This window comes from Eschrichtius robustus, chromosome 5 (genome assembly GCF_028021215.1).
Source record: "Eschrichtius robustus isolate mEscRob2 chromosome 5, mEscRob2.pri, whole genome shotgun sequence".
NCBI classification, from domain to species: domain Eukaryota; kingdom Metazoa; phylum Chordata; class Mammalia; order Artiodactyla; family Eschrichtiidae; genus Eschrichtius; species Eschrichtius robustus.
In genome coordinates, this window is record NC_090828.1 from 38056880 (window position 1) to 38075454 (window position 18575).

Consider the following 18575-nt stretch of genomic DNA (forward strand, 5'->3'; position numbering starts at 1 on the left):
TCTTATACACTAACAATGAAATATCAGAAAGAGAAATTAAGGCAACAATCCCATTCACCATTGCAACAAAAAGAATACAATACCTAGGAATAAACCTACCTAAGGAGGTAAAAGACCTGTATTCAGAAAACTGTAAGACACTGATGAAAGAAATCAAAGATGACACAAAGAGACAAAGAGATATACCATGTTCTTGGATTGGAAGAATCAATATTGTGAAAATGACTATATTATCCAAAGCAATCTACAGATTCAATGCAATCCCTATCAAATTACCAGTGGCATTTTTTACAGAGCTAGAACATAAAATCTTAAAATCTGTATGGAGACACAAAAGACCCCGAATAGCCAAAGTGGTCTTGAGGGAAATAAACCGAGCTGGATGTATCAGACTCCGTGACTTCAGACTATACTACAAAGCTACAGTAATCAAGACAATATGGTACTGGCACAAAAACAGAAATATAGATCAATGGAACAGGATTGAAAGCCCAGAGTTAAACCCACACACCTATGGTCAATTAATCTATGACAAAGGAGGCAAGGACATATAATGGAGAAAAGACAGTCTCTTTAGTAAGTGGTGCTGGGAAAACCGGACGGCTACATGTAAAAGAATGAAATTAGAACACTCCCTAACACCATACACAAAAATAAACTCAAAATGGATTAGAGATCTAAATGTAAGACTGGACACTATAAAACTCTTAGAGGAAAACATAGGAAGAACACTGACATAAATCACAGCAAGATCTTTTTTGATCCACCTCCTAGAGTAATGGAAATAAAAACAAAAACAAATGAGACCTAGTGAAACTTAAAAGCTTTTGCAAAGCAAAGGAAACTACAAACAAGACGAAAAGACAACCCTCAGAAGGGGGGAAAATATTTGCAAATTAATCAATGGACAAAGGATTAATCTCCAAAATATATAAACAGCTCATGCAGCTCAACATTAAAAAAACAAACAACCCAATCCAAAAATGGGCAGAAGACCTAAATAGACATTTCTCCAAAAAAGACATACAGATGGCCAAGAGGCACATGAAAAGCTGCCCAACATCACTAATTATTAGAGAAATGCAAATCAAAACTACAGTGAGGTATCACCTCACACCAATTAGAATGGGCATCATCAGAAAATCTACAAACAATAAATGCTGCAGAGGGTGTGGAGAAAAAAGAACCCTCTTGCACTGCTGGTGGGAATGTAAATTGATACAGCCACTATGGAGAACAGTATGGAGGTTCCTTAAATAACTTAAAATAGAATTACCATATGATCGAGCAATCCCACTACTGGGCATATACCCAGAGAAAACCATAATTCAAAAATACACATGCACCCCATTGTTCATTGCAGCACTATTTACAATAGCCAGGTCATGGAAGGAACCTAAATGCCCATCGACAGACAAATGGATAAAGAAGATGTGGTACATATATACAATGGAATATTACTCAGTCATAAAAGGGAATGAAATTTGGTCATTTGTAGAGATGTGGATGGATCTAGAGAGTGTCATACAGAGTGAAGTAAGTCAGAAAGAGAAAAACAAATGTCGTATATTAACGCATATATGTGGAACCTAGAAAAATGGTACAGATGAACCAGTTTGCAGGGCAGAAACAGAGACACAGATGTAGAGAACAAACGTATGGACACCAAGTGGGGAAAGTCGCGGGGGGGTCGTTGTGGTGGGATGAATTGGGAGATTGGGATTGACATATAACACTAATATGTATAAAATTGGTAACTAATAAGAAGCTGCTGTATAAAAAAATAAATAAAATTAAATTTAAAAATTAAAAAAAAAAAAAAAAAAAAAGAAAGCTAAGGAGAATTCCTAGCCAGCAGACAGCTCTAAAAGAACTGCTAAAGGAAGTTCTTCAGTTAGACGGAAAAAAATAATACCAGAAAGAAACTTAGACTATCAGGAGCAACAGCAATTATATTAATATCTGGGTATAAATATATATTAGACCATTCTTCTCTTGTTCTTTAAAAAATGTTTGGCAGATGCAAGCAAAAAATATAATATTGTCTATAATATTGTGGGGTTTTCAATGTATGTAGATGTAATATAGATAACTAAAGCACAAAGGAGGAGAGTAAAATGGTCCAAATGATAATAGTTTCTACATTTCAATTGAAGCAGTAAAATATTGACTCTAAATAGACTGTGAAAAGTTAAGCATGAACTTAGTAATCTCTAGAGCAATCATCAAAAAAATTATATGATACAATCAAAATTAGAATTAAAATAGAATACTAAAAATGCTCTAATAACCCTTAAAAAGGCAGAAAAAGGAAACAGAAAAAAAAAGAGGAAACTAAAAACAAGTAATAAAATGGTAATTCTAAATATATCTATCAATAACCATATTAACATTAAATGGCCTAAATATACCAGTTAAAAGATAAGGATTGTCAGAAAGAACAAAGAAATACGACCCAACTATGCTGTTTATAAGAAACTTACTTCAAATATAATGATATAGGTAGGTTAAAAGTAAAAGGATGGAAAAAAACATATACCATACAAACATGAATCAAAAGAAAGCTGCAAGGAATGAAAGGTAGTTCAACATTAAAAAAAAAAAATTAACCAATGTAATACACTACATTAATATACAGAGAAAAAAACACACAAGTATCTCAATTAATGCAGAAAAGTCATCTGACAAAATCCAACACCCTTCACGACAAAAACACAGAAAACTAGGTATATGAAAGAACTTCCTCAATATGATGAAGGGCATTTTGAAAAACCCACAGGTATGATGTTACTCATACTCAATGGTGAAAGACTGAAAGGTTTCCCTCTAAAATCAGAAATAAGGGAATTCCCTGATGGTCCAGTGGTTAGGACTCTATGCTTTCACTGCCAATGGCCTGGGTTCAATCCTTGGTTGGGGAACTAAGATCCTGCAAGCCACACAGCATGGCCCCCCCAAAAAAAAAAAAAACATAAATGAGACAAGGATGCCTGTTTTCACCACTGCTATTCAATACTGTACTTAAATACCAGTGAGAACAATTAGACAGTAAATAAATAAATAAATAGCACAGATGACATGATCTTATATAGAGAAATCCCAAAGAATCCACAGGAAAGCTCATAAAGCTAAGAAGTGAATTCAGTGAAGTAGCAGGATACAAGATCAAAATACAAAAATCAGTTGTGTTTCTATACACCTTCAATGAACAATTCAAAAAGAAAATTAAGAAAGGAACTCCTATATATTGATATATCTACATCTATATATAACTAAATCACCTTGCTGTACACCTGAAACATTGCAAATCAACTCTACTTCAATAAAAAATAATAATAAAAATTAGAAAAAAAAAGAAAGCAACTCCATCTACAACAGTATCTGAAAGAATAAAATACCTAGGAATAAGTTTAAATCAGGAGATTTAATACTTGCATACTGAAAACTTCAAAACTTGCATAACCTAAAGCAATCTACAGATTCTGTGCAATCTCTATCAAAATTCCAACAGTCTTTTTTGTAGAAATGGAAAAGCTGATTCTCAAATTTATATGTAATTGCAAGGGGCACCAAATAGCCAAAATAATCTTGAAAAGAAAACATAAGTTGGGGGCTTCCCTGGTGGCACAGTGGTTGAGAATCGGCCTGCCAATGCAGGGGACAAGGGTTCGATCCCTGGTCCGGGTAGATCCCAAATGCCGTGGAGCAACTAAGCCCGTGCGCCACAACTACTGAGCCTGCGCTCTAGAACCAGGGAGCAACAACTACTGAAGCCTGCGCACCTGGAGCCCGTGCTCCGCAAGAAGAGAAGCCACCACAATGAGAAGCCTGTGCACTGCAAGGAAGAGTAGCCCCTGCTCACTGCATCTAGAGAAAGCCCAACAAAGACCCAATGCAGCCAAAAATAAATAAATTAAAAAAAAAAAAAAAAAGAAGATAACATAAGTTGGAGGATGCAAACCTCCCAATTTCAAGACTTACTACAAAGCTATAGTAGTCGAAATAGTGTGGTACTGGGAATTCGCTGGTGGTCCAGTGGTTAGGACTCTGAGCTTCCACTGCAGGGGGCACGGGTTCAATTCCTAGTTTGGGGAACTAAGATTCCCCCACACTGTGCGGCCAAAAAACAACAACAACAACAAAACAGTGTGGTACTGACATAAGGATACACATATAAACCAATGGAACTGAATAGAGAAACTAGAAATAAACCCTCACATATACAGTCCAATGAATTTTTGACAAGGGTACCAAAACCATTCAATGTGGAAAGGTTAGTCATTTTAACCATTTTTAAGTGTATGGTTCTGTGGCTTACTTGCATTCACAATGTTGTGCGACCAAAGAAAAGCCCTGGACCTGACGGTTTCACTGGTGAATTTTACTAAATATTTAAAGAACTAACATCAATCCTTCTCAAACTCTTCCAAAAAATTGAAGAGAAGGGCATACTTCCTAACTCCACTACAGCAGCATTCTTATTACCAAAGCCAGACAAAGGTACTCTAAGAAAACTAGAAACCAATATCCCTTATGAACACTGATGCAAAAATCCTAGCAAACCAAATTCAGCAGCAAATTAAAATTATACACCATGATCAAACGGGATTTATTCCTAGAATGCAAGGATGGTTCAACATACAAAAATTGATCAATATAATACACCATGTTAACAGAATGAAGGAAAAAAAAATATACAATCATCTCAATTGGTGCAGAAAAAGCATATGACAAAATTCAACACCTTTTTATGATAAAAACACTCGACAAACCAGAAATAAGAAGAAACTAACTCAACATAATAAAGGCCAAATATGAAAAACCTACAGCAAACATCATACTCAACATGGAAGACTGAAAGCTTTCTGCTAAGACCAGGCACAAGATAAGGATGCCTGCTGTTGCCATGTCTATTCAAAATACTACTGCAAATTCCAGCCAGAGCAATTAGGCAAGAAAAAGAAATAAAAGGCATCCAGACTGGAAAAGAAGTAAATTTAGCTGTTTGCACATGAAATAATCTCACATGTAGAAAACCCAAAAGATTCCACAAAAAAATTGTTAGGACTAATAAACGAATTCAACGAAGTATCAGGACAAAACTCTACTTTTAAAGGGAAAAATATGTGCACATTTTTCCTCTTAATTTTTGCCAATTTCCAGGCATAGAGCTCCAGGTTTATATTTCTGTATCCTCCACAAGGCCTATCTCTTTGCTAGCCCATTAAATATTTCCTGATTGAACAATACATTCTTTTTTTTTTTAAAATAAATTTATTTATCTATTTATTTATGGCTGTGTTGGGTCTTCATTGCTGTGCACGGGCTTCCTCTAGCTGCAGTGAGCGGGGGCTACTCTTCGATGCAGTGCGCAGGCTTCTCATTGCGGTGGCTTCTCGTGTTGTGGGGCACTGGCTCTAGGCATGTGGGCTTCAGTAGTTGTGGCTCGCGGGCTGTAGAGCACAGGCTCAGTAGTTGTGGCGCACAGGCTTAGTTGCTCCGCGGCATGTGGGATCTTCCCGGACCAGGGCTCGAACCCGTGTCCCCTGCATTGGCAGGCAGATTCTTAAGCACTGTGCCACCAGGGAAGTCCTAATATGCCATCTTAAAATGAGGTTTGATAAAAGTTTCAAACAGGTATCCCATTAATTCCATGGATTCTGGTTTGTGCTAAAAGTTACAGGAATATTTAACTATGCCAAAGGAAATAAAATGCTTAGGTTATTAGAGTTGCAAAAGTAACTATTGTTATTACCTGCTGAACAGCTAGTGTACTGTCCATTTCATCAAAGGATTCATCAGGCCAATTATAGAAATCCTATAAAAAAAAATTTAATGATTAAAGCATGTACAAAGTTACAAAGAAGATGCAATACTATTACGATTAACTTCAATTCTTAATAAAGATCCGAAGTTATACCAGAGAAGAAAAGCCCTCATATGGTAAACAATGTGATTATTAGTGAATAAGTTAAAGGAATTTATTCAATGTTTTAAATGAACACCAAGATTTTATTTAATTGAACTATAAGCTATACTTTTTTCAGTCACAAATCCCTCAAATATGGCTCCCATAAACCTCTCATGTATTACTTAATTGATAAGTCTATCACTTTTTTGTTTATGATAGTTAAATATTTTTCTAAAAGTTATACTGAAAAAAAAAAATCTCCAGGCAGTAAAAAACTGAATCAGTTTTTACCCAAAGAGAATAGCTAGAGTTAGTAGTAGTTACTACTCCATAAATATTATTTAAGACAGACATTATAAATTATAATTCCAATTCCAAATGGTGTTTTAAATTTCTAAATCAAAATATGAGCTCCATCAAAAGTAGTCATCTAAACAGAACAATCTTCTCTTAAGGGGAATATTTCTGTGGATCACTTTGCACTGGTTCTGAATTTCTCTATAGATAGTTCAGTTCACAGACGTTCCCCTAAGTGGTTAAGAACCTTTCCATTTGACGGCTGAAATATATCCCTTGTAGGTGCACAATGTCCAACGCATTGTAGGTACTCAATAAATGTCTGGGAAAAGGTAGTAGTAAACCAACAATCCATAACCCTGTATCGATCAACATGGATTAAGTCTCCAAAGGCCATGAGCAAAAATTGGAGCAAACTGCAGAATACAGTGTATGATACCACATGAATAAAAGTTTAAGAAAGTGCAAAACATACTTATGAATATAATGCATATATAATAAAAGTATAAAGGAAAGAAAAGGAATGATAATCACCATTACTGGCTGGGAGTGGGCAGAAGACAGAAGAATGTGATACAGAGGGATTTAACTATATTAGTAACGTCCTAGTTCTGAGAGTAGGTGATGGGTATGGTATACCTTTTTAAGTGTCTTAAGCATTTCATATCTTTTAATAGTTGCCTTATCTGAATGAAAATGAACTTTATTTTAAAATGTCAAGAAATAAAAACTTTCTGGAAATTGTTCTAGGATGTCTTTTCCTAGACATCATCTACATATCACCAGAAAGTAGTTTTTAAATTCTTCCTTTCTGATTTGTAGTGAAAAATGTTTCTATCAATACGCTTTGCCTATTCTTTCGTTTTTTTAAAAAAAAAAAAAAGATAGTTTGTAGAATATTTTGTTTTTAAAATATTAGAAAACACATATAGTGATACACAGAAAAGATGTAAAAAGGTTAATTGGAAATTAAATGCTTTGCCTCATCATAACTGTGATATACTTTAAACACTTAAAAGAGGAGCCAAGGGACTTCCCTGGTGGCACACTGGTTAAGACTCCGTGCTCCCAGTGCAGGGGGCCTGGGTTCAATCCCTAGTCAGGGAACTAGATCCCACATGCATGCAGTAACTAAGAATTCACATGCCACAACTAAGGAGCCAGCGAGCCGCAACTAAGGAACTTGCCTGCCACAACTAACACCTGGCACAACCAAATAAATAAATAAATAAATAAATATTTTTAAAAAAAAACCAGGAGCCAAAAATCCAGCCTAATGAACATTCTCATCTAATTCAGTTAAACGTTTACTGAAAACCAACTTTGTGCTTATAACCCAATCTAACCAATTAAAAAAAAAAAAAGGAGAAAGATACTCTACCTACTCTATTATAGTTCTAAATAAATCATTTTAGAATAGACCCCTTTCACTGAAGGAAATCAGTGTGATAGACAAGGGATATGACAGAATGCTGCTTAAGTAGTCCTGTTTTTTTTTAATCCTAACCTTTTCTAATACATTTTATTTAACAACCTTGATCTATGACAATCTGGAAAAAAGCAAAGGAGTTTTCTTATAGGTGACTTACTCATAACAACACAGCAAACAGGTGTGTTACAATATTGAGTTAAAATCTATGACTCTAACCTTTCAAAATTAAGAACTTTTGAATAAGTAAAAATGGATGAGTCTCAGAATGTGAGTACAGAAGTCCATTTCTGAATTTAAAAACATAAAAGTTGATCACTTAAAAGAATCAGAAATAATGTTACCACAGAAAAAGAATTAAAGGTATCTGAGAAAAGATCATTTATAAAGAAAGAAACTTTAGAAACAGTAAAAGCATAAATAATATATAAATTCCGAGTAGTATGACCACAAAATTGCCAGTAGAACTGACACATGTGACTCTATAAAAAAAGGCTTCCCAACTAAACTGTAAAATTCAGTACTAGAAGCAACTTGTTAAAAAGACAAGGTCACTAATGAACTAAGAATAGAATCTGGAGACTGTGCAACCTTGAGCAAATGCAGTCTAATTTCTGGGCTTCAGTTTCCTTTTCTGTGACATGCATCTAGGAAGCTGTCTGGATCTAAAAGTTCCCTTTGAAAGAACTCCCTTTCCAAAATTCTGTGCAAGATATTAAAATGATTCTCTGGCATACTGTCATAGCTCCACGGTTGTTTCTGGTTTCCTCCCCCTCCATCTCCTTTTCTTTAAAATTACATTTTATCACATCTCTTCCGATTTTGGAGTCTGTACTCAATCGCAAGGCATTTCACCTGGCAGATTAATCAGATGAGGTCTATTTGATTTTTTTAAAAACGTGAAGCATCCCGTCTTTGGCAAATCCCAAGAATCAATACTGAAACAAGCACCAATTCACCCCAAGTACTGCCCTACTAAAAGGTGATAAAATTATAATAAGTTCATTCCCTATGCTTCACACATAGTAACAAGGAAATTGACAAGGAATGGCATCTAACAAGTCCCAGCCTGATGATGAAAACTTGCTAGACCAGAGAACAACTACGGAGAGAAGTGGTCAAAGGCAAACAGCAGGAAGAGGAGGATAAAGTAAATTATCGACTCCCGGATCCGGCTAGACAAGCTGGATGGCAGAAGTCGGGCACGTCACAGGCCAGGTAGGAAATGGAAACCAGGACGAGGTAGGCTGTTGTTTACACCCCTCCCACCCTGGCAGCCCCGACCCTCATGGCACCCCAGGGGTCTCCACCCGGCCGGCCGCGCCCCTCCCCGAACCTGGTCACTGGGGATCAGGGGAGAAGCGAGAACAAGCAGTCGCTGCTGACAAGCTCCCAGCCCCGGGCCTCGGCGGCCCCCACGCTCCCCTCACGCCCACCCTCCAGTCGGAGCTCCGCAGGCCTCGCGGGCCGCCGCCGCCTCAGCCAAACCGAGGGGCTGAGGCTCCGGAAGAGCAGGCCGGGCACCAGTGCCCCTGCCCGCCCGCCTGTCGCCCCGGCCCAACCTCCTCGCACAGGCATCCACCTTCCAGGTGCGGCGCAGCTCGGCACCAAGAGTCCCCTCCCCCCTCCACCAGAGGTGCAGAGATAGTACCTGAGCCTTGGTGCCCGGCCTGTTACGCCTCAGCACTGCCGTCCCCTCCGCCATGACCATAGTGCCAGAGTCTGGGCGGCTGAAGTCGGTACCCGGATGTAGGGGACGGCTGCCTGCGCGGGGGGCGGGGCAGAGTGGCGCTCTTGGTCCGGGAGAGGGGGAGGGGCGACGGCTGACGGCACAGCCGCAGCCTGCGCGGGGCAGGTTGGGAGGAACCGGAGGAGGCCGGGAAAGGGCCGGCGGGCGGAGGGAGGGGGACTGGAGAAGGAACATCCGACGACTCACTGGCGGCAATGTGGCGGGAGGGAGAGATCCCCGCCGCGGAGGCCGGGAGTGGCTGCGAGGGAGTCCGCAGGCCAGCTCAGAGAGGCGCTGCGGAAATGTGCAAGTTCGGCGTAACGCGTTGGTGCATCTCCTTGGGCTTAACTTTGACGTTGGTTAACGTTGGAAGGACAGAGCTTGCACAATGGCGACCGTTTCAGTAAACCCTTGTGCAAGCAAATACCTAGAGAAGCGTAATTCTGTCCCGAAATCTGCCTAGGCGTGCAAAGTGGGAAACACGCCAGCAGTCTGGGAGAATTCCACAGACCCTGCATGAAATCGACCCAATTTCAAATCAGACTCGGGCTTAGAGTGTGAAATGATATTTCCGCTATCCACTACCTTCAAAACCAAGGGCTTTTCAGTAACAAGTTTGTTTGTGTAGATGAGACCCAGATGCCAATTATCTGAGATAGAGTGGACATCTGGTATTGTGTGTCAAGCAAACAAAATTAGCTTGTAAATTTTGCAAGTCAGAAGCAGGAGGAGAAAATGAATGCCCCTTGATAGACAGTGGGAGTTGTGCATCTTACAGGATTTCAGATTTCCTTTGTTGCAAGTTTTAAGTGTTCTCTTAAGTCATGAAATCACAGTAGTATTGGCAAACTTTTTTTTTTTGTTCCTGCTTGGAAACCTTAAATATTTGATCTGGGATGACGGAGGCCATAGGTTACCAGATGCGAAGACAGTTAAAAGGGTAAACAGTGTATATACAGTAGGGTGATTTACAAGAGAGGAAAACATCAGATATCCCATCAAGTACACCTAAAGGTGTATTGAGAATGCTGAGAGATGTAGCAGAGCCTCCAAAGCTGGAAGGGAGGAGTGGAGGAGAGGTTGGTTAAAATGAGTAAGTGCAAAGCTGAATAACTCATGACTTGGAATTTTGTTCAAATGCATTTAACAACGGGAAGTCTGTTTGCCTTTGAGTAAGATACTTTCTATTGGGAATATGTAGAGACTGGTAACTTTTTTTTTTTTTTGGTCTGCGTTTGGTCTTCATTGCTGTGAGCGGGCTTTCTCTAGTTGGGCGAGCAGAGGCTACTCTTTGTTGTGGTGCACGGGCTTCAGTAGTTGTGGCACGTGGGCTCAATATTTGTGGCTCGCAGGCTCTAGAGCGCAGGCTCAGTAGTTGTGGCGCACGGGCTTAGTTGCTCCGCGGCATGTGGGATCTTCCCGGACCAGGGCTCGAACCCGTGTCCCCTGCATTGGCAGGAGGATTCTTAACCACTGCGCCACCAGGGAAGCCCCGAGACTGGTAACTTTTCAAGAGCAAGGACAATTCCATCACTACCTCATAGACAGCAAAAAGTTTATTCATTCAACAAGTATTTATTAAGCCCCAGTGAGGTAAAAGTATGAAAAGGCGGCATCCTTAACCATAAGTTGCCTAGAGTCTAGCAATGGAGACAGCCGTGCAAATCACCAATTCTCTTACTAAATACAGTGAGAATCTAAGGCAAGCGGCAGCTAAATATTGCCTCCCTAAGAGAGATAAGGGTGGGTCTGTAGAGAGCAGTCTTAGGTCTGTGGACAACCTCGCCTCATTTACTCCAAGGATTCAGTTAAAATTTCCCAGATTGTGTGGTAGTCCCCGAGCTGTAAATATCAGTTACCTATAGTTGAAGGGGCTCATCTTAATGTTCTCTTAAGTCCAGATTTAATAATACTTAAGTAATACTGTTTCAGCCCATCTGAAAAGAACAAAAGAAAAAGTGAATAAGTAGGTGTTAAATTAAGATACAAAATACGTATTCATCTCTCTGAAAAGTCTAATCAAGTTACATTGTGATGTCAATTCTGGCCTTGTTCACAGGAAGAACCTTTTTCTTTATGGTTGAAATGTTTCTAGCTCATAACCTTCACATTTTAATTCTTCTATCAGTCTGCAGATTATGACCTCCAAGCAAAAACAGTTTTATAACCACGATTAATTTAGGGGATGGGGGAAGAAGAACTAAAAAAAAGCATGATCAGTACCATAACGGTTACATGTAATAATGGGTTACTTGAATATTTTGGTTAAAGAAGGAGTCGTCTTTTTAAAGGCAGTATGGACAAATGAAAATAACTTTGGACTGAGATTCAAGAAATCTAAATTCTCTTGCTTATTGACTGTAAGACTTTGAACAATGTATCAAATAAAAGGGGTTTTTTTTTTTTGGTAATAAAACTATGGCACAGCAGTTCTTTCCCTCTGCCTCATAGAGTATGAAAGTATAAAAGTAAATACTCCTGGAAGTCTCTTAAAGTTTTAGAAGAAAATATTTTGTAAATCCAAAGAATCATAAGTAATTTCAAAACCATCTATCCAATATGAAATTCTCTTTGGGGAGTTTTAAAATCCAAGTAAAATAGTGAATGCCCATTGTGTGTAAGGCACTGAGCAAGTGCTGAGAAACATGAATAAGATGTATAATCTATCCTCAAAAAGCTTAAAAATGAATGGGAAAGGAGGATATGTAAATTACTATACTACAAACAAGATGTCTTAAGTGTTAAGCAGCCCCTGATGGTTGCCTGCTTGCTCTCCATACCCATTCACTCATGTTCTTTGCAAACAGACTTTGATCTTGCTCAGTATCCATCTCTCCGAATTTGAGCAGAGAAAGGTAAACCCATCTCTAGCTGCGGGACAAACCCTCATTGGCCTAAGCCAATGTTTAGTTAAAGGGTGAGCATGTGACTCCATTTTAGCCTAAAGAGATATGAAAAGATATCTGATGGAGCATTTTAGGGATAGGTTTTCTTAATCTTGACAAGATACTAAAAGAGATGGTCCCTTTTTTCTGCCACTGAACCTTGTCAAGTCTGGGGCTGCATCAACCATCTTGGCTTGAAGGAAGCCAGCCTAAGAGCAAAGCTGATGCAGTGAATGATGCATGAAGTAGTTGAAATGTGCCATAAAGTAGCATTTATCTGTGGAGTTGCAGGAGATTTCATTCCAGGCCAAGTAAAGGTGAAGCAGCAGTGAAGTATGGAGATGTATGTTCATAGCTGAACAAATTAGTTGTATATGTAGCTTTATACATTTCCAATGTATTATTTGAAAATTAATTTCTCTTTATAAAAATTGTTATAGACAATTTTTTTAATTTATAAAGTTCAAACTTAGACAACTTTGACTACAAATGAGTGAGAGACTGAACTCCCACTGCACTTCATTTTTCTCTCTAGAATATTTGGCCAATTAGTGATTGTGGTAGCCAGCTGCCAAGATGGCCCCCAGTGATTATTATCTCTCAGTATTTACACCTTTGTGTGGTTCTCTCTCATGCTGAATAGGGCTGACCTGTTTAACCAATAGGTTCTGTGAAAATGATGTTGTGTGACTCCTGATGTTAGGTGATAGACATTGTGGCTTCTGCCTTGCTCTCTTAGCTCACCTGCCCTGGGTGAGAAAGCTGTCATGTGTGAGGACCCTCAAGTAGCCTATGAGGGATCTGCATGGTGTGGAACTGAAGCTCCCACCAAAAGCAAGCATCGACTTGCCAGCATAAGTGACCATCTTGGAAGTATAACTTCCACCTCCAGTCAAACCTTTGGATGATGGCAGCCTCATGAAAGACCCCAAACTAGGACCACCCAAATAAGCTGCTCCCAAATTTCTGATGTACAGATACTGTGTGAGATGTTCATTGTTGTTTTAAGCCACTAAGTTTGGGGTGATTTGTTATGCAGCAATAGATAACTAATACAGTAATTCCTGAACTTTCAGGAAGATGTGATCAGAAGAGACAAGTCACAACAGACTATTATCATTTCCTCTTTTTAAGAGGGGACCTCATGTCTTTCATGAAGTTAACAGCATTTTTTACCTTTCTTTTCTTTCTTTTTTTTTTTCTTAATACTTACTTATGCATTTATTTGGCTGTGCTGGGTCTTAGTTGCCATGTGCAGGATCTTTAGTTGCAGCATGCGAACTCTTAGTTGTGGCATGTGGGATCTAGTTCCCTGACCAGGGATCGAACCTAGACCCCTGCATTGGTAGCTCGGAGTCTTAGCCACTGGACCACCAGGGAAGTCCCTACCTTTATCTTCTAGATGACAGCAATCTCTATCTAAAATTATGCTATTACTTTAGTTGTTTACTTCTGCCTCCCCCATTTTATTCATCCCTGTATCTCCAGTGCCTAAGACAGTGCCTGACACATGTTCAAAAAAAAAATGAATTACTTAAAAATACTATAATAAACTGACCTTTTGAAATGACAAGCCAGATAAGTAAGTACCCATTGATGTTTTTTCCAAGTCAAGTCTCCAGGCTAAATGAGACTGAAAGAGCATTTTGTAAGAGTTTGGCTAAATTTTAACATGTCTTAAAGAACTAGGCTTAATCTGTAAGAAGAAAGAGGGTTTGGATCCATTCCTTATCTCTTATAACAGGAAAATCTCCATGTAAGCCAAGATTGAAAAAAAAAAAACCCCATAAACTATAAAACCAAAAACTATAAAAATACCTAAAGAAACCAATGGAAGAAGCTTATATTGGAGAAGACTTTTCAGAGTTTGAAATAATAACCAGAAGCTATAATGGAAAACAGTTATTTATTCAACTATACCAAAATGACTTCCTGCAAATTCAAAGCATAAACAAAATCAAAGCCAAAATGATAAACTGGAGGAAAAGAATTTGTCACAAAGAAACAATTCCCCTGATAGATAAAGATATCAAATCATTAAAAGGCCAGTCACCCAGTAGAAAAATGAGCAGAAGATACTAACAGTCAATACGGACTGTCAGTTAACAGTAAAGGAAATAGAGATGGCTCTTAAACACATGAGATCCTCACCCTCATTCATAATGATAAAATTATCAGTTTGGCAAAACATAAACTTTATAACATCCTGTATTATTGAGAGTCGGGAGAAATCAGCAGTCTCATATGTTGTTGGTAGGACTATTAATTGATAGAACTTCTGTGAAGGGCAACTTGAAGGGGTGTGTGTGTGTGTACACATATATGATTAAAGTCCACATACCCTTTGACATAGCAGTTACATGCCTAGCAATTTATCTTACAGATATGAAATTTATGCAGAAATTTTATTTATTGCAGAAGTGTTTCTAATAGCATAAGTTTAGAATTTAAATGTCCATCAATAGGAAATGCTTAAATAAATTTTGGTTCATCCAAATAATGAAACATCATACAGCTATAAAGAGAATGAAACTTTTATGTAGTTTATAGATTAATTGCAAAGACAAATTGTTAATACAAAAAGAAACAAGGTGCCAAATGGTGTGTATGGAATATTTTATTTTTTAAAAGGAAAATGTATATATATATATATATTTCATATGCACAAGATACATATGTTTATACACACACGTATACATATGTATACATAAAACACCCCTGACAGGAAGAATATAAACTGTAACACTAGTGCCTCCAGGAATGGAACTTTGTGGCTAGGGCACAGGGATGGGAAGGACTCTTACATACACATTATCTAGTTTTAAAAAAATTAAAGTTTAAGGAAAAAAAATAACAGGCTTGACTCAAAATGTTAAGGGACATCTTGTGCCCTCCTTTTACAGTTAATTCTTGAACTAAGAGGGGTCAGATGATTTGTCAGATGTCACTTAACTAGTATGTAAGCAACATGGGATCCAGAGCCTAGGTTTTATTGAGCCCTCTCATACAGATTGCTTAAGGGTAAAGAAAAACATTTAAATAGTCTTCACATAAATAAAAAGCTCAAAACTCCATTTTTGTGTGGGTGCAGAGAAAACAGCAATTAGCTTTCTGGATGAGGCATGTTTTAGTATCATGCTTGAGAACAATCTGGCAGTCCTTGCTGAGAAGCTTAAAAATGCTCACAGCTAGGTAAGTATTGTTGAGAGTAAATTGCTGTATCAGATATCAAACTTAAATATAACAGTTTATATTTATATTGAAAACACTGTGATGGAACAGAGAGATCAATGAAACAGACTATAAAATCCAGGAATATGTTTATTTAAAACTTTAATGTATGATAAAGGTGACATTTCAAATTTGGGGGCAGGGGAGTGGTGGTGGGGAAGAATGGATAATCCAATAAAGTTGAGACAAGATAATCATTGGTTAAAAAAAAAAGACACATACACTATACACTAAAATTATGGATCAATGAATTACATTTCCAAAAGAAAAAATGTACTGGAAGAATGAGATTTGACTAGCTAGAAACAAAACTGCACATCAAATTAGGAAACAAATGTGACAAGTTCACACCTCTATTATATAAAACCTTATGATCCATGTTGGTGGGAAAGCGGAATGGTGTGGCCACTATGGGAAACAGTTTAGAGGATCCTCAAAAAGTTAAAAATAGAACACCCTACTTCTATTCAGGAATCCCACTTCTATTTATCTAAAAGAATTGAAATCAGAATCTCAAAGAGATATTAGCACTTCCATGTTAACTGTAGCACTATTTACAACAGCCAAGATGTGGAAGCCTAAATGTCCATCTACTGGATGAATGAATATAGAAAATGTATATACATACATTGGAATATTATTCAGCCTTAAAGAAGAAGGCAATTCTGCAACATTTGACAACATGGAATGAACCTTGAGGACATTAAGCTAAGTCAAATAAGCCAATCATAGAAGGACAAAATACTGCATTCCACTTACATGAAGTATCTAAAATAGTCAAACTCATATAAGCAGAGAGTAGAATGGTGATTGCCAGGGACTAGGGGGAGGGGAAAATGGGGAGTTGCTAATCAACAGGCATAAAGTTTCAGTTAAGTAAGATGCAAAAGTTCTAGAGATCTACTGTACTACATTGTGCCTATAGTTAACAATATTATGATGTACACTTAAACATCTGTTAAGAAGGTATATCTCATGCTAAGTGTCCTTACCACAATAAAAATGAAAAAAACATTTTGTAATCCCAATTTTTAAAAATAAGAACTTTTTGTAAAGCATAGTTTCCGGAGCAATAGAGGAAAAAAATCATAATCTTGATAATGGTAATACTTTCACAACAGAATAGCTCCCTGGTAACTTTAATTTTATTCTCAATTTTTCTTTTTTTTTTTTTGCATAGAATTGTGGAAGGCAGACTTTGAAGTCAGACAAACCTGAGTTCAATTCCAGCCTATGACTTAAAATATATGTCACCTTGAGCAAGTTACTCTACCTCTCTCTGCATGCTTCACCTATTAGGCAAAGAACATCTGCCTCACAGAGTTACTATGATTACACAGGTAAGCAAGATTATATGTTAAGTGCCTAGAACAGTGCCTGGCAAGAGGTCAAAAATGGTAATGTTATGAAAACTCCAGTCAGAATTTTACCTATTTTACCATTCTCCTTACCATTGATATTTTCCTGTTGAACAAAAGGTAAATGACAACATGCTTTTTTTTTAAAATTTATTTTTGGCTGCGTTGGGTCTTCATTGCTGTGCCCAGGCTTTCTCTGGTTGTGGCAAGCGGGGGCTGCTCTTCGTTGCAGTGTGTGGGATTCTCATTGCGGTGGCTTCTCTTGTTGCAGAGCACGAGCTCTAGGCACGTGGGCTTTGGTAGTTGTGGCACGCAGCCTCTAGAGAGCAGGCTCAGTAGTTGTGGCGCACGGGCTTAGTTGCTCCACGGCATGTGGGATCTTCCCAGACCAGGGATCGAACCCGTGTTCCCTGCATTGGCCGGTGGATTCTTAACCACTGAGCCACCAGGGAAGTCCCAACATGCTTTTCTAAAACACATGGGTCCACACCCACAATACCCATATTTTTGGCCCAAATTTCCCATGCCAAAATTCTTTTCCCTATTAATTCCCAATATAATCTCACAATCTAAAGTTATTTCTTTAGCAGTTCTGCTAGACGAGGACAATTTCTGTGGTACAAAAAGAATTCTCCCGGGCTTCCCTGATGGCGCGGTGGTTGAGAATCTGCCTGCCAATTCAGGGGACACGGGTTCGAGCCCTGGTCTGGGAGGATCCCACATGCCGCGGAGCAGCTAGGCCCGTGAGCCACAATTGCTGAGCCTGCGCGTCTGGAGCCTTTTCTCCGCAACAGGAGAGGCCGCGATGGTGAGAGGCCCGCACATCGCGATGAGGAGTGGTCCCCACTTGCTGCAACTGGAGAGGGCCCTCGCACAGAAACGAAGACCCAACACAGGCATGCATGCATGCATGCATGCATGCATAAATAAATAAATAAATAAACAAACAAACAAACCCAAAGTTAAAAAAAAAAAATTTGTGTGTGTTTAAAAAAAAAATTCTCCCGTCCTTCTGGTTTAGTAGGTTATGGAAGGAGCCCTGAAATTTAAGTATAGCAGGTAATTCGAAGGATGAACCAAGGTTTGGAAACTCATCTTAGATCTCAAAACTTATTTGCTTGGGTCTGGGGGAAAAAATCAGTATTAATGGGAAAGCCATAGCCTTTGACTGGATTCCTAATTGCAATTTACCAGCTACATGGCCTTGAACAAGTTTCCTCTTCTCCGTCAGTTTTCTCATTGGTAAATGAGAGGGAAATCTGTGCTTACAAAGTTATGACCTCCAAAGCACATTAGCTGTGCCTGGGGCACAGCAGGAAATTGATGACCCACTCGGGTTCTGTAAAAATAGATTGATTGATTGATTGATTGATTTATGGCTGCGTTGGGTCTTCGTTGCTACACACGGGCTCTTCTCTGGTTGTGGCGAGCGGGGGCTACTCTTTGTTGTGGTGCGCGGGCTTCTCATTGCAGTGGCTTCTCATTGTGGAGCACGGATTCTAGGCGCGTGGGCTTCGGTAATTGTGGCACGTGGGCTTTGGTAATTATGGCATGCAGGCTCAGTAGTTGTGGCGCACAGGCTTAGTTGCTCCGTGGCATGTGGGATCTTCCTGGACCAGGGCTCGAACCTGTGTCCCCTACACTGGCAGGTGGATTTTTTTTTTTTTTTTTTACTTTTTTTAAATTTATTTTTTATACAGGTTCTTATTATCTATTTTATACATATTAGTGTACA

General features: G+C 38.7%; 1 protein-coding gene across 2 annotated transcripts in view; it reads right to left on the reverse strand.

Annotated features, from left to right (window-relative positions):
* The window catches only part of LOC137765220 (MOB-like protein phocein), a 45462-nt gene that overhangs the window by 22403 nt on the left and 4484 nt on the right, over nt 1-18575 (reverse strand). The window contains exons 1-2 of one of the 2 annotated variants that reach the window (XM_068544722.1): nt 9289-9396; nt 5756-5818 (exon numbers count right to left, since the gene is read on the reverse strand). In XM_068544722.1, coding sequence (XP_068400823.1) covers nt 5756-5818; nt 9289-9348 — 123 coding nt within the window. In that variant the 5' untranslated portion in view covers nt 9349-9396. Of the gene's footprint in view, nt 1-5755; nt 5819-9288; nt 9397-18575 lie in introns of those variants that run through there. The other variant, XM_068544724.1, reaches the window with a different exon arrangement.